Genomic DNA, 17,860 nt, shown 5'->3' on the forward strand with positions numbered 1-17,860 from the left:
TGGACTTGGGCTTGGATATGACAGGAATAGCAGAACTCACTAGAGAGGTCATCAGCTGCTTCCTCTAATCACTTTCTGGGTGCCGTGACCTCCAGTGGCAGAGGCATTTATTCTTCAAGGGTGTTCGGCTGTCTTGGAAGCCTATGAGCCTGGTCGGTCCTCACTGTGTGATCAGCTGCCAAGGGAAGTAATTGCCAGTGCAATCTTGAGAATAAATGTGAAGTTATACTGATAGGATAACATTTCAAAGTCTGCTAATCCTTGTGCCTAGTGACATGAGAAGACCATCAGACCTGCTTGAGTATGGGAGGTATTTCTGCAAAGGGATAAGATTACAATTAAGTGTCTCAAAGCTCCTGCCTCTTTTATGAAGTACAGACTCTAGCTAGAGGTAAGTCACCAGAATGAAAGGATCATTCCTCTATTTCAGAACAGTGACCTGAGCAGTCACTCTGTAATTTCTCTGATGGTCCTTCTTCTTTGCCCTTGGCATTTCACTTAATTTCCAAATTAAAAAAGTCATTTTCCTATAACATGGAATACCTTTTTGATCTCCTGCCAATGCTCCCATCCTTATGCCTATTTATCGATATATAAGAAGCTCAGATCCCTCATCTTTTCCCCCAAATACTCCAGACATGTGAATCACCTCATCAGGAGAAATCACAGAAACCACTTCTTTGTATCACCAATGAGCTACGCCCATTCCAGGTGCTAGAAACCCCACCTACCTGTAACTAATAATGCCCTGCTCCTCCACAAGAACAAAGAGAAAAATAACCACTTGTTCCCATCATGAAGCAATGGGTATCATTAGCAATGGAGTTCTATAGTATCTGTCTAGCCATCAGTCTTTTCCACCTCACAGCATATTTTCTGAGGGCTGTGCAGGGTTGGGGGGATGACTAAACTGAAAGGCAAAATAAACATGAACCCTGACCTTAAGGCATTCCCAGACTTGAAGAAGACACAGACACGTAACAAATACACTGTGCTTCAGTAAGTACTATAATAAAGCTACCTAAAAGGTTCAAAAGAAACAGGATGATGTGCTAAGGAAAAGGGAGGTGATGATTTGCCAGCCAGAATATAAAAGAACATTCTATTTCCAGAGGTAGGAAACAACAAGAGGAAAAGTACAGAGGCTTCCAATGAGTAATTGTTGAAACTGTTCTGGATGTTGCAATGATATCTGAAAATACAAGCTTTACCTCTGTTGTATGTAGTATATAAAAATCAGTATAAAGTAATACAGTATAGAGCAGTCTTTAAAAAAAAAACTTCCACATTTAAGACAACGTAATGACTTTCAAACCAGAGCTAGAATATAGACTGACACGAAGATGTTCCATTCTCACGAATGTAAACTGTGATGTTATACTATTCATAAAAACATGATGGAACTCTCAGAAGGCAATTTTATAAGCAAAACCAAATAGCTGAATAATATCAGAAAAACAACCACCATTAACTGAATGCCATGTGGCAGGCCCCAATCTCACTGATTTATATACATAATCTCCTTTACTTTAATTCTCACAATAGTCCTTGAGGTAGGTATTATCCCTATTCTACACTTAAGGAAATAAACTCTGAAGAGTCAAGCAAATCATCCCTAAGTGACAGAGTTGGATTCAAATCCCAGATTAATTTGATGACATGGCATCATACCTCACATCCACCCCCGAAATCCTACCAAGAACCAGTGAAAGCTCATTATGATTAAGACTTTATGACTATGTAACTACAAGCATATATGCAGCAGCATTGCACAGCACAAAGAGCACTATACCAAGAATCATGAAGACAGTATTCTAATCCCATAGTCTTTTTCTAAGTAACTTTGGTTTAATTAACCCTTGAGTAAGGTGAAGTAGATAACTCCTAAGGCTCTATCCAGCTGTAAAAGACTAAAACGTTCCTTTATTACAATCACTGCTGCATAATGGGTTTTTCATTCAAGTATTAGCCATTATCTTAAAAATAAGGTCATCTTTCAAAAACGCAGAATCATTTAATCAGTCATGTTTACAGAGCTCCCTACACTAAGTCTAATGCTAGGCCAAGTGTTGAATATTCCAAAGTAGGATCTCACTTCAACAGCTGGGTTAGCTTTGGGACTTCCCTGGTGGCGTAGTGGTTAAGAATCTGCCTGCCAATGCAGGGGACACAGTTTCAAGCCCTGGTCCAGGAAGATCCCACATGCTGCGGAGTGACTAAGCCCGTGCGCCACAACTACTGAGCCTGCGCTCTAGAGCGCTTGTGCCTAGAACCTGTGCTCCACAACAGGAGAAGCCACCGCAATGAGAAGCCCGCGTACCACAACAAAGAGCTGCCCCCACTCGCCACAATTAGAGAAAGCCCGCGTGCAGCAATGAAGACCCAATGCAGCCAAAAAAAAAAACCCAAAAAAACAGCTGGGTTAGCTTCTCACTGTTATTTACCCAGGGAATGTTTTTCAGTGTTTTGGGAAAGAGCACAATACAGTAGTAGTATGGGCTAGAAATCCAACAGCTGTAGATTTTAACCTCAGTGCTGTCACTCAATAATTCTGTGACACTGGGGCAAGGGATTTAAGGCTGTAAATCAGTTTCCCATTCACTTATGAAAATTGAAAAAATAATCCTTACTAAGTAATTTGGTTTAAGAGATTAAATGAGATAAGGGACATGAAAATGCCTAGTACCGAGAGTGGCACAATATAAGCACTGAGTAAGGGTTATTCTTCTGCTCCTTGAGCTGCAGTTAAATTAGTGCAAAGCAGCTTTAAATACTATTGGATTAAAAAAAAGCCTACATTCATATCTGAGAGACAAAGTACTGTTAAAAGTACAGTTCTAGGCCAGATTTAAATCTTGGCCCTGCTACTTCCTCGCAGTGTGAGTCTGAACAGATTACTTACCTTCCCTGAGTTTCTGTTTCCACATTGGTAATGAGGATAACCATCACACACAGTTATTGTGAGAACGAAATGAGCAATAGAGAATTAAATTAGATAAAACTTACCTTATACCACAGTGAACTCTCAATAAACATTAGCTCTCATTATTACTCTAGCCAACATTTTCAGTTTGGACAAAACCCCTATTAACAGTCAAGGTCAAATTTTCTCTTCGTTGCCACCTCAAGTTCTGCCAGCTGGGCCTTGCTTCATGCTGCATACAAGGATCCTTGTACGTTTTGGCTGAAGGTAAGAACTAGGAATGAACTGAAGTTCAGCTTCAGCCTGGGAACTTGTACATTATCTGCTCCTCAACTTCAGCCTTTGCAAGGTTTAACAGTTGAATGCCTAGTTCAGATTGCTTTCTGGCACCCATAGCTTGTGTATAATCAATGACTATGTGATTACATAGGTTATGGTCATACCTAATTAGTATGGCATCTTGATTTATAATTAATCATTGAATGTTCACTTTCAAATAAACATTTTAGATGTAACTTGGGAGTGAAAATCTCCCTATGTGCTTTACATGTTGAATTCTATCCACCAGTTTAAGTGTGAATGTGCCTTTAGAATGCAAGTATTTCTTACATGATGCTTGCTGTAAAGATTCTCCTTCTACTGCAGGGAAGATGCTGAAATTGGTGTGCATACACGCAACTAAAGATGATATGCAACTTGAAATTCAGAAGCAATATTTTTATCTTGAGAGCCAGTCACATCACTCCAGTGCCAGATTTCTAGAACCAACATTTACTGACAATTGTTTTCTCAAGCAAATGTGTGATGCAGTAAATCCCTGCAAAAAACATTAGAAAAAAAAATAAGGGCAACATATTTTAGGTTTCTGAAAACTTTATCCAATTGTGCATAAAGTTTCAGTTTGTGAGAATACTTTAATAAAATTGTATCATCACCACTGACCCCCAAAACTTTAAATCCAGGAGTTAAAGAGGAAATACCTTTTAACTTACTAATCGAGAAAAAGCAAATAATAATTTGATAGAAACTTCATCATGAGTTGGTCTCTGCTCTACACTTGAAAGTAACTATTTAGTACCTGAAATAAGTAGTTTAACATGAGTGTGGGAGCAATTGAGCAGCTGACAAAAGTGAGAAATTAATGATTCTGAACTACATTAAAAGTTTAAAATATAATTGATGTAATAAAATTATAATTTTTGAATAAAATTTATTCATGTATTTTAGAACTTGTATACTATGATGGTACTTTTCAACTTAGGCCTTGGCCAAATATTAATTTCAAGAATCAACCATTGTCTACAGTATGCTAACACATATATATGGAATCTAAGGGAAAAAAAAGGTCATGAAGAACCTAGTGGCAAGATGGGAATAAAGACACAGACCTACTAGAGAATGGACTTGAGGATATGGGGAGGGGGAGGGGTAAGATGTGACAGGGTGAGAGAGTGTGTCATGGACATACATACACTACCAAATGTAAAATAGATAGCTAGTGGGAAGCAGCCGCATAGCACAGGGAGATCAGCTCGGTGCTTTGTGACCACCTAGAGGGGTGGGATAGGGAGGGTGGGAGGGAGGGAGATGCAAGAGGGAAGAGATATGGGAACATATGTATATGTATAACTGATTCACTTTGTTATAAAGCAGAAACTAACACACCATTGTAAAGCAATTATACTCCAATAAAGATGTTTAAAAAAAAAAAAAAAGAATCAACCATTGAGCATTTGGTCATTATGTGCACTATAAATGTGACTCAGCCATATACCACAGTTAAGACATGGCAGTCAGCAAGGTTGCATATCCTATCTCCAGCTCACCCACTTTCCAGGTTTGTGAACCTCATGTAAGAGGTTGACCAGAACCTACACCAAGACTTGTCCATCCATCTTACTTCTGAAGAGAAAGAAGTAGAAAGGTAAGGGTCAAGTGGGTGCACTTAACCAGAAATGAGATATGGCCCTCTATGGCTAGGTTCCTGACTTTAGATTGCTAATTTATCTTATTTTGTTATTTTCAGGTCAAAATGAAATGAAAACTTTTCTTGGAAATGAAACATTTCAGTTAGGCATGCTTGAAATGTTAACTACAGCAACGTGTATGGAAAGTTCGGTTCATACAAGAAAGAATGCAATTTTAATACATTTAAAGCAATTTTCCACTCTGAAAATAACACCAGAGCAGAGTCGATAAATATTTTTCCTTTCAACAGAACCAAATAACTCAAAAATCATTTCTCACTAAAGATTAAAACATTTAAAATTTCAAACCGATTCTTTTCCCAAAGACAGAAGTCATGGTATACCTTTAGAAAAAGAGGGCAAGTTGTCTATCTGGAAATTCAGGCCAAGACCATCAAATGAAATGATGGTTCATGCTCAAGTGGCTATAAAAGAGATGAAGAACAGATATAAGGAGTTACACTACTTTAAGGATTATTCATTCACAAGTCTTTACAAATAGCACAGCTGAAATCTCCCAAAGGCAAGTCATTATAATAGAAGGGTGGGCATGATTTCATGTAAATTAACCAGAAGGTTAAGGTTCACTGCCTGACAGAACTTGGGCTTGGTTTAGAAAACCTGATGGTGTGTAATAGACCTTACCATTCTCAGATCAATGCCACAGCATCAGTGAATTCAGTTCATTTCCTTCTTTATAACCAACCTACCTTGACTGGATCTGTGAACTCTTAATATACAATCAAAGAACAAAGGAAGACAGGCAAACCAGAAAAAGGAAAAGCGCTAGCTAGCCAAATGAGGCTCTGTCAAGTGCTCCTTCTGACAGAAATGCTAATTTGTGTTCTTCTACTTCTCATATATGCCAAGTATGTTTTTGTCTTCTGGGCCTTTACCTTCACTGTTCTGTCCATTTCTGGTTCCTTCTCATCCTTCATGTTTCTCTTACAGAGGCCTTCCCAGATGACACTTTCTAAAGTACTACCCCCAAGCAACTCTCTCTTCCACTCCTCAGTTCATCATCCTGGATATTTCCCCATCACTATCAGAAGTTTGCTCCTTTACTGTCTACCATCATTAAAATGTGAACTTAAGTGTAAAGGGGAACCTTCTTTATTTTGCTCACCCTTATACCCAAGCATCTATAAGTATTTGTTGAATCAATGAATGAAGGGAAAAGAAGAAAATGATTAGTAAGAGTGACAATGACTATAACTCGAAGATCCAGAATGGAAGTCATGGGAAGCACGTGTGTCAAGTTCCATGGTTACCTCTGGAAAAGAGGATGGAAAAATTAAGAGATAAGTTGGAGAAACAAAAGGAATGAGAGTCTAGCAGAAAGGAAGGAACAACTCATTTTTAACTCTTGAGGTACTGTTTTAGTAACTGGGGAAACACAAAGACTTGGTAGGGGTATTGCTAGCTTAAACTACATTGATCTCACCCAGCCAATACTTGCACAACTGCATCTCACAGCTATCAGCACAGCACTGTGCCAATTATAACCCATAAAGCCAGGCTCTGAGTTTTTTTTCTGGACTCAACCTTCTCTTGCCTCTAAGTTCCCAACTGTCTTTTCTCCTGAATAGATACCAGAGCCCTAGTCCTATGGCAGTGAACTTCTAATATTTTCCTATGGGGGGGGTGGGCGGGGGGGGGGGTAGTTTAAGAAACTGGCAACACTGGCACAACAGAATAAACAGCAGACTAAATTATGACTTAAAACAGTACAAAGCTCACTCTAAGCTCCAGGAAGGCAGGGGCAAGATCTTACACATCTTTTTCATCCCCAACAGTTCAGACATCTGCTCTCAAATTGACTGAACAGAGGACACTTTGTGACCAGAGATCCTGCATTAGTTCAATCTATTAAATAGGTAATGATTACAGTAAATGAAGATGGATTAATGACCAGTAGGGCAGTGATTTCCTTTCTTAATTACATTTAAAATAATATATGGTATAGATTTCTATTTCCTCTGTATATTTAATAACAAAAAGGCAACTTTACCTAGGTTCCAAAACATTTTGTAAAATGGGAAAACTTTCCAAAAAATGAAGTCTGGGCTGGAATGAGTAATAGAAACGTAATTTTAGCAAGCATATTAAAATATAAAGAGTTTTACAAATTAACTTTAGAGGGTGTAATTTAACTGGCTATTTTATTGGTAATTTAAAAGGTTAGTATTAATTACATCAATTTAGGGGGAAAATGATTTTTTTCTTTTTTGAAAATTATGTATACCAGGCTATTAGTATGAAAGGCAAGGAAAGCCTTACAACTTTTTACCTTCTGATTGGTAGATGCTTTTACTTGAGAAAGATAAAGCTTTCAAAATGATATCTCTGAGAAATGAGGTTAAAATTGGTATATAGTTTCCTACATACAGTATCTAAACACACAAAGAGCAGCTTTTGGAATTAGCTTATTATGTCATTTACAACACACTTATTTAACAGTATAAATTTAGAATTAAGGAATTAGGAGTTTGGTATAATTTCAAACTACTCTGTAGTTCATATATTTAAACTGGACATCTTTTCAGTCTTTAACAGGTATATACCCTTTTTATATCAATGCTGTTCTTAACTTGGATTTGGAAATAAATGTTTTATACCTCTAAAAGTCAATTAAAATTCAGTAATCAAAGTAGCTGTGTACTAACTTTAATTACTATGCACTGTTAGTATATTTTAATAGTCATATCACTATACTCAACATTGTATGGGGGTGTTTTCAATCCTAAATACATGCACTAAAAAATCTTATACATGCAAATGTGTTCAATTAGTATTTTAAGAGAAAATCTTTTGACCACTCCACTTGAAAACAACAAAAAGAATGAAAATGAATAATTCACTAAATAAAAACCAGTAAACATAAAAAAAGATATTCCACTTTACTAATAAGCAAATGTATGCAAATTAAAACAAGATTTATGTTTCATCTTTTAAGGAGGAAAAGATGCATCAACAATAGTAAAATTGGTATATAGTTTACTTATAGGAGGAAATTATCCTCACACAATTGCAGGACTAAAACTGATATAATCTTATTGGAGGGAAATTTAATAGGTATCAAAGTTTAAAATGTATATATCCTTCCACCAAGCAATTTTACTGGTGAGAAATTATCCTAAGGAGATAATAATCCAAGTTCACTAAGATACAATATATTTATAATACAAGAATATTTCATTTTATTGCGCTTCGCTGCACTGCACTTCACAAATACTGCGTTTTTTGTATATTGAATGCTGGTAGCAACCCCGCATTATCAGATGATGGTTAGCATTATTTTAGCAATGAAACATTTTAAATTTAGGTATGTACATTTTTTAAGACATAAGACTATTTCACAGTTAACGTACTACAGTACAGTGTAAACATAACTTTTATATGCACCAGGAAACCAAAAAATTCATGTGACTTGCTTTATTGTGGTATGCACTTTATTGTAGTGGTCTGGAACTGAATCCACAATATCTCCAAGGTATGCCTGTAATGAAAAAGAAGAATTCTGTCTAAATGTTCATCCAGATGAATCTGTTAAAACTAGTTATGGTATATATGAAGGCTTTAAAAAGAATATAAATATCAAAGACCCTTTTCTACTTGAGTGAAATAAGTAGATTACAGGCAAGCATACATGGTATGATGACATCACTGTTAAGAAAACAATAAAAACAGTATGTTGTAGTATAAATTCAGAAGAAAATAAGTTAAGAAAAACAAGATGTTAAAAATAGTAGTCAATTTACTTTTAACTTTATTTTTTAAAATGTTAAATTTATTTTTTGGAGGTAGAAAGGCTCTGCAAAAAGCAATCACACAGGACACCAGTCAGTCAGCCAGTTTGAATATATGAGAAAAAACTGGGGCAAGGTAAACTTCACACGACTATAAAAGAACGATTTTTTTCTTGGCCTGAAGAGGGGTAAATTATGTCTTATGTACATCCTTATACCCTTCAACATATCACCCCAATCAAAGTGTACATACTCAAATGCCTACTATACCTCCGAGGATATCATTACCGACAAGTTATTACCACTCTAGGATCCTAATATTTCAAAGCAAACAGCACTTAATCTTAGTTTCAACTGTTACCTGTGTATTTAGGCTATTTCAAGTTTAAAACGTTCCATTTAAAAATTCCTTCCCTTTTAGAAAATCCTCATGGAACCACTGGAAATTTTCAACAGATAGTGACAACTATTCCCTGCTTTAAATACAGACTGGAGAAATCATACACAAAATAGAAATATGATAATCTTGTGGCACTTCAATTTCATCCCAGTATCTGAACAACAGAAAATTGTAACTAAGTTCACAGGAGTTTTCTTTTATCTTAACACGAGTTACCAGGGCGTATACAGAAGAAGCTGTGAACAACAGAAGCTCTATACGATATCCAGATACACAGCTGTTGAGAAACAGTCTTTACAATGCCAATCAAAGAGCAAAACATCTGGTTAGTTTTCAAACTAAATGAGCTGCTCTGCCCTCCGTGACAACTGCCAAGCAATAGGCCCTTTATGTCTTTCCCATTCATTACTGACTGATGCAGTAGTTCTCAACATTTTCACTAATTCTATGATCATTCCATTTTTTCCCCCAATCTTTCAAATATATCTGTCCACTTGCTCACACATAAAATTAGCAAGTTGATGGCACACAAGTTTCCTTTTAGCTCTTAATTTTTAAAAAATGTTATGGAAGGACTTCCCTGGCAGTCCAGTGGTTGGGACTCCACACTTCCACTGCAGGGGGCGCGGGTTTGATCCCTGGCCAGAGAACTAAGATCTGGGGAGCGCACCCGCACCCCCCACAAAAAAAAAGCTATGGAATTTTATTTTCTAATTTTAACATTTTTTCTAGAGGAATGTTTTTCAAAACATTTAAACAAATCTTATAATAGGTGACCTGGTATCAACATGCTACTTAGACATTCCTAGAATAAATTAAAGTTTATTTTAAACTAAGTTTAAATGAAAACTTTCATATTACTGAGTAAATTTCTGAGGATCCCAAATTAAAGAAATCATTCAAAATGTGATACAGTCTAGTGTTTATTTTATGTTATGGCAGGTACACTTGAATTTCAAAAATTTAAAACATATAAAAAGTGGTTAGGGACTAACATTTGTATCAACAGTTGATAAATGTCTAAGATTGTTTATTATACAGCAGGGTTCAATGGTAGTGCTAATGCCAACAGGGCACCATGGAAATTAGTCTAAAAATTATCATTAGGCTTTATACAAGCAACAACATTTGCTGCTGTTTTAGAATTTTGGGACACAGTCTGCTTCTAATGCTAAGCAGTCCTTTAACATTTTTAATGTTATACAGTGTTATAGTAATTAGTTTGGCAAATGTTTCAAAATAAAGTAGAAATGTATTCATAACATCACAGAAATGCACATCCAGTTTTGTTTTCAATAAGAACCATAATAGGTACAGGTCAGAACTCTCCCCTATATGAAATAATTTACACACAGATGAATGCTATATCACTATCTAAAATAATCACTAAATACAATTCTTTTTCAGAAATAAACAAGCAAAGGTTTTTTTTTTTCCATTATCAAATATCAAAAACATAGAGAATGCATGTTTTTCAAACAAATGATACTCTAAATTGAAATAATTTCAGTGAATTCAGTGAATGTGCAACCTAAATCAACCAAGTATACTGAAGTACAACGATATTAAGAAACCAATGATCCGAAAACACAACTGTATGAAAGAAATTTATAATAATCCACGAAACTGTTTTTCAGGCCTTAAGGTAAAATAGTTCCACAGTTTACAGGTAAAACCGAGGCAACAAAAATGCGTGCTTGTCTTCAATAAGTAGATATCTTATGCAGAAGATGTAACACTTTGCTTGTAGACAGCATGGTATGCATTTCTCAGCAAGACATAAGGAAAACAAGATTCCAAAAGATCCATTGTCAGGAATGGGGATTCCTGCACAATCTGAAAAATTCCAAAAATGCATCAATTCAACTTACTTATAATGGTAACATTTACTGACAACTAGTAAAGCATAATTTTATATTGCCGTTATTGGGAATAGACATAAATTTTCCTTTCACTTTAAAATCTGAAATGCGAATGTGCCACAGTGTATGCTATCAAAACATTTTAAATCACTACTTTTCAATTAAATCAATTAATCAACAGGAAATACTGAGCACTTGCATTGCCCTCAACAATATATCACATTTAAAATGTGGTCCATATCATCAAGTCTAACTGGAACCCAACACTAAGCTAAAAAGCCAAATCAAACATGAGACCATCTACGATTAAGTGGAAAGCTGTTAAGTTCCAGAGAGTTCAAAAGAGAAGAAAAATTAACATAGGCCAAAGTAATCAAGAAAGTCTATCTGAAAAAAGATTCGAGCTACGAGGTACGCTGAATCATTATTAGGATAGACACAGACCTCTGCAGATAAAGGAAATTATTCTAAGTGAGGAAAGAATCACATGGTAGAAACAAGCACAGGTGGTTTCATGGCAGTAAAGAGAAGGCACTAAAGAGGCATAGAAAATTACAGGAAATGTTATTAGATGGGTGGGATGAAGTAAAAAAACAGAAAATTCGGAAACGAGTTCAAACTGATACACTAGGAAAATATAAAGCCTGAGTGTTTCCCAATAGGTTGAAAAACTATTCATAAAAGAATACTCTATAGGTAATGGTGATCTTTTATTCTGTTGTTTTCTGATATGATTACCATATGGTAAAATACAAGTGATATCAGTCTATTTAGCAATTATTAGAAAGTGTGTGGCTTGGGTGGAGTGAATATAAATGGTCAAAAAAATACATCATTGTTATAAAGCAGAAACTAACATACCATTGTAAAGCAATTATACCCCAATAAAGATGTTTAAAAAAAAATATATCAGCTCTTATTATAATTTAATGACTGAAACATCAAGAAAAGACTATCAGGAATGACTGGAACTTTTTTGTTGTTAGCAAAAATTAAAATAAGACTTACCATATCTAGCAGTAAATAAACAGATTCTCTATTTCTTGTTGTTGTTTTATCTGTCTCCTGGCCAATTTTCAGTAGACTGGAGGATGCAAGCTTAAAAGTACACATACATTTTAAATAAATAAGTTTTTTAAAATAAAATGTTCACCACTTATTTTCAGTATGCTTCAACTTGCAACACATTTCCATCATAAGGTGAGCTTAGGTTCTTTACATTCAAGCAACAATTTAAGAGCTATTAAGGTATAAACAGATACAAAGATAATAAATATAATCAAATATTCTTACTGGTCTTTAAAACTGATTTTTTTCAGAACAGGTCTTTTTTTAAAAAACGATTTAAATTGCTTTTTCTCTTCCCAGTAGCTATATTAACTATATTTTTTAATTCCCAAATAAGAAGAAAATTTCACATTGAGTTTGAATTAATAGGACGACAATGAGATTAAGACATTAAGTCTTAAATAAAGGAAATAAAGAAAATGAAAAGAAAAATTTTAACTCTTAATACTGTTTTCTTTGAAATAGATGTTATTTTGTCCTCAAGTTAGTTTGCTAGTACGTTTACTTTAAAAATAAAAAAAATATATTTTTAAAGCTAACAGGATTTATAACTTAAAAAGAAGCAAATATTCTAGTGTTCTTTATATCACAGTGCATCTTTCTTTTAATTAAAATATGAAAATGGTAAGTTGATAAAGGGAAGAAAGAGCTACACTACCATAGAAACTAAAAGCTATACTTCATGAGGCTGGAGTTAGCACTACTACCCTCTTTTGGCAGTGAATAGTATTCTTACTTTTGAGTTTGTTTCCATTAACAGTCTTTCTCCAAATAAATGGAAATAAGTAAAATACATCCTTTTAGAGGGATACATTCATCCTTTGCCTCAATTTTCCTTTGTTTTGTTTTTTCCTCTTTCAAACTCTAGGCAAAATTCTAGGGCAGTCCAACCATCAGCTTAGAAAAAAAAGTCACATTGCAGAGCTCTAGAAATGAGAGACTTCTAAGTCAAAGGAAAAAATGCTAAACTAACTGCTCCTTGACTTTAATGCCCTATCTTTACCTATTCCTTATTCCAAAAATAAATTAATTAAGAGAATTTACTTTGTTACACTTCATAGTTACGATTTTTTATTTTCTCTAAAAATTGTCATGAGTTTTGTTTGATTATACACACCGCCAGAAATTCTTTAAGCCGATCTTCAATGCTTCCCTTGTGAATTGTAAACAAAGCTGCAGCGATCTGGTTGATGGCTTTGGCCAAGCAGTGTATGTTGTTGCAGTGCCCTGAGAAAGCGCAAATAGGGTTTGTAGTTTCTGTGTGATCCCAAAATATCAAATCTTTAATGACTTCATAATCTACATAAATAGTGGCATGATTAAAAACAGAGCTGAAGCATAACCTGCCTTGCTTGCTCTCCCTTCACTTTCATGAGAACTAGTGCTTTTAAAAACAGTGTAGAAGAGAACAACAAATAATTATATCTGTATTAAACAGGCACATTTTCAAAAACTCCTAAAAGAAACCATATATCAGTTTTATATTGTCTTGGAAACTTAAAAAATAAGTGCTTAGCTGCTTTACAAACATTTCCTCATTCAGTCCTTAAAATAATCCTAAGAGTTGGATACTCCCTTCACTATCCCCTTCCACACACACATTCAGGCACCCACAGGCTCACATATACACATTCCATATGTGTATACGAAACTGGGGCTTAGAAAAAGAAAAACTGACTATTCAAGGTTATACAACTAGTAAGCGGCAGAACTTAACCCACTTTTTATTATTAAAAAAATCAATTAATTGAAAAGTACCTACTATGTCAAAACTCATTAACTTTTCCAGTGCCAAAACAATTTTAAACCACTATTACCTTCTATAGCAGGGCTATACTGAGACATCACATTACTGGCCAGTGTTGGCAAAGAAACTGCCACAAAGACCATGAGGAGGCAGGCAATTTTATATTCTTCTTCTGGACTTATGTTTTCTAAGGGATAAAAATTAAAAATAAAGTCAAGGTATTTCTGTCAAGATTAGTTAAGAGTTGATCATCTAAACCAGAAAAAGCACATTTTAATTTTTGTGTATTTTACTGAGTCTCTATAGAACTGATTACAATTTTGTTACAAGAAATACAGAATGAATAGAAATAAAACACATTACTATTGGCTATTATCAAGTCCTCAGGCATATTTCAAGGACCTCTAATAAAACAATGAAGCAAAAAAAATTTTTTTTAAACTGTAAGGTTTAAAAATATTAGTCCTGTAACTAAATACAGTTTTAGCTATAGGACTAAAAATACGTTTAGAATAACTGGAATCCTAAAATTTCCTAATTGAAAACTAATAATAAATTACTTTATAGGAAAATTCTATGTTTCAGTATAGAAAATTATGTCATAACTTACTCTGCAAAATCATCCAAAAAACTCTTAAGTTTTTTTTCTAAAATAGATATAAGTGAAATGTACTATTAAGAAGAGATAAATGTGGAAAGACTGGATTTCTCACCTCTCCATTTTAGAAGACAGGAGAAACCAGTCATAAATGAATATAACTAGTATTGTCCTAAGGTTTTAAATATTTATTGTAAAATAATTTATCTAAAATATTTATTGTATCCATATACTAAAATTGTGGGTTATCTATGTACTTCACTTATCTGGTACCTGGGAACGTCTAGTCACCTTACTATTTATCAACACATATAACTAAGAATTGAACATAAGAAAAGAGCCAGAATATATTTTAAAAATCTGGCTGGTCATGACTATTCACAATAGCTAAAACATGGAAACAACCTAAATGTCCATCAACAGATAATGGATAAAGAAGATGTGGTACATATATACAATGGAATACTACTCAGCCTTAAAAAAGAATGAAATAATGCCACTTGCAACAACACGGATGTAACTAGAGATTATTATACTAAGTGAAGTCAGTCAGGAAGAGAAAGACAAATACCTTATGATATCACTTATATGTGGAATCTAAAATATGGCACAAATCAACCTATCCACAAAACAGAAATAGACTCACAGACATAGAAAACAGACTTCCGGTTGCCAAGGGGGAGGTGGGTGGGGAAGGGAAGGACTGGGAGTGTGGGATTAGCAGATGTAAACTATTATATACAGGATGGATGAACAACAAGGTCCTACTGTATAACACAGGGAACTATATTCAATGTCCTGTGATAAACCATAATGGAAAAGAATATAAAAAAAAGAATGTCTGTATGTATATAACTGAGTCACTTTGCTGTACAGCAGAGATTGGCACAACACTATAAATCAACTATATTTCAGGAAAAAAAAATCTGGCTGATTATGAAAAATATAGCTGTGGCAAATCAAGTAATTATAGTAATTATCCATGTGACTATAATTAACATACTGCATGAATGATGAAACAAAAGTAATGTCAAATCAAAAAAGAACTGATGAACTCAGTCAAACACCATGTTACATCCAAGGAAGTAGGGGAAGGTATTTTAGTACCAGAAGCAGATGAAATGTTTTTACTTTGTAGAAAAATCTAGAAATATCTAGAGAATTCTGTGTACCACATTTCAAAGGGCTGATTTTAAAATATTTTGAATGTTTAATATTACATAATAATGCACAGACTCTTTATGGTAGGTAGCTCTAGTCCAATTAATATAGGACACCCTTTTCTATTTTTCTATACATTTTATTTATTTGTTTGTTTGGCTGCATAGCAGCTTGCGGGATCTTAGTTTCCCAAGCAGGGATTGAACCCTGGCCCTGGCAGTGAAACAGCTGAGTCCTAACCACTAGACTGCCAGGGAATTCCCAGGACACCCTTTTCTAGATAACAATGCTTCTATCTATTAGACCATCTCCATCAGCATACAAATGCTATTATTTCCCCATCTGAAAAATATCCTTCTCTTGATTTTATTCTTGCCTCCCGCTACTATAATTTTATTTCTTCGCTCCCCTTTTTACAGTAAAACTCTGTGAGAGAGTTGTTTTATACTCATTATCTCTAATTTGTTTTCTCCTAAGCCCTCTTTAATGAGCCTTTTGCCTCTAAGACTCCACTGACACTGCTCTTGTCACACGTATTAATTCTAAATAGCTGATCATTCCCTTTCCACTCTCCTCAAAGCGATTCTTTCCTGGTTTTTCTTCTCCTTCACAGATCCTTCCCTTCTCAAGTTTCTCTTTTAGTAGTTCTTCCTCTTCTCCCTGAACTCTTAAACTTGAGAGTGTACCAGGACTCAGACTCTGATCCTCTTCATTTCTGCACACTAAATGGGCTTAATAACCTCATACAGTCTTGTGACTTAAATATCTAATCTGTATGTACAACAAACAAAGAAAACCCTTGATATAAAGCAGGAAGTTGAACAAATAGATAAGTATCACACCTATATCTGTGTTGTCCTGGTTATTTACTAAGACTACTACATAATTACTAATGCATTTTACCTGATTTTTGTGAGGAAAGAGCTACCACCAAGGCAGGATCAATCTCACAAGGTAATCCAGCAGCTGATGACAATTCATATACATTCATTGCAACCTAAAAAAATAAGAATTATAGAGTAAGAAATATTCTAACAAATTTCTGAGAAATCTCACTTTAGTAAGAAAAGGTATAGTGTTTAAATTAGAGTCTGCCTACAAGAACACTGGAGAATTTCAGAAAATTGGCTGTAGAAGGGAACTACAGCACAACTAACTTCATTGAACAAGCTGATTTAGTATTTTGTGTGTGTGCACTGCTGATTATAACTTGACACTACTAAGCCAAACAAAACTTGTATACTTTCTATGGGAATTCCAACAGAATCATTCTAAAGCTACTATTTTTCTTGGAAGCATAAGTGTAAGATCAAGATCAAACCAACAGATATGAAAAAATGAACAAAAGTGAATCAAAATTACTGGCCTTATGTTTTATGTCCATACTTGTTTAATTAAAAATTATAGTGGCTCTATGCCTAATCATATTGTATCTATAAATACAGTAAATTACTTATTATAATAGATTTTTAAAGGAGTACTAATTTAAAACCTGATAAAGCAATTTCAAATGATTAATTTTTTTTGGTATCATATATGGATTTCACGGATACTCTGCTCAATAACTCAGTTAAAAACTACCTACATGGGACTTCCCTGGTGGCACAGTGGTTAAGAATCCACCTGCCAATGCAGGGGACACAGGTTTGATCCCTGGTCTGGGAAGATCCCACGTGCCGCAGAGCAACTAAGCCGGTGCACCACAACTACTGAAGCCCGTGCGCCTAGAGCCCGTGCTCCGCAACAAGAGAAGCCACTGCAGTGAGAAGCTCGTGCACTGCAACGAAGAGTAGCCCCTGCTCACCGCAATCAGAGAAAGCCCGCACACAGCAACGAAGACCCAACACAGCCAAAACTTAAAAAAAAAAACAACAAAAAACAACAAAAAACTACCTACATAATTGGTTAGCCTTGATATTACAACAACAAAAGTTTACAATCTAGTATAAATTTAAGTGTAAAAACACAACTATAATACAAGGCAGAATATATTTAATTCTACAATGAACAAACAAAAAGTTCTCTGATAATACTAAAAAAAAAGAAGAAAGAAGAGATGAAATGATCACTTGGGGATCCAGCAATATTTCTTAGAAGATGGCAATTGAATCAGGCATTAACAGATGAGCAGGATTTCAAAAGGCAAAAATAGAAGCCAGGATTTTCAGGAAGAATAAATTACAGAACAAAGTAGAAAATGTGAGAATGCACACAACAAGATTTGGTCATCTTACAGGACCCAATGGAAGAGAGGGATAGAGTAAGAAAGTGAAGAGAGCGAGAGAAGGATGGAACAAGTAATGGAAGATAAGCCTCAAAAATAAATTTGAGACTTGAACGCCATACAAAAAGTTTAGAAATAACTTTTTCAAGTCAGAGCTTTTC

General features: G+C 34.8%; 1 protein-coding gene across 1 annotated transcript in view; it reads right to left on the reverse strand.

Annotated features, from left to right (window-relative positions):
* Positions 1–9,937: 9,937 nt before the first annotated feature.
* NCKAP1 (NCK associated protein 1) overlaps positions 9,938–17,860 on the reverse strand; it is a 95,406-nt gene continuing 87,483 nt past the window's right edge. Inside the window, exons 27-31 of the mRNA XM_059928282.1 lie at positions 16,379–16,472; positions 13,787–13,903; positions 13,087–13,196; positions 11,910–11,999; positions 9,938–10,875 (exon numbers count right to left, since the gene is read on the reverse strand). Of these exons, the coding sequence (XP_059784265.1) occupies positions 10,759–10,875; positions 11,910–11,999; positions 13,087–13,196; positions 13,787–13,903; positions 16,379–16,472 (528 nt within the window). The 3' untranslated portion in view covers positions 9,938–10,758. The remainder of the gene's footprint in view (positions 10,876–11,909; positions 12,000–13,086; positions 13,197–13,786; positions 13,904–16,378; positions 16,473–17,860) is intronic.

This window comes from Balaenoptera ricei, chromosome 7, assembly GCF_028023285.1.
Source record: "Balaenoptera ricei isolate mBalRic1 chromosome 7, mBalRic1.hap2, whole genome shotgun sequence".
Classification (NCBI taxonomy): domain Eukaryota; kingdom Metazoa; phylum Chordata; class Mammalia; order Artiodactyla; family Balaenopteridae; genus Balaenoptera; species Balaenoptera ricei.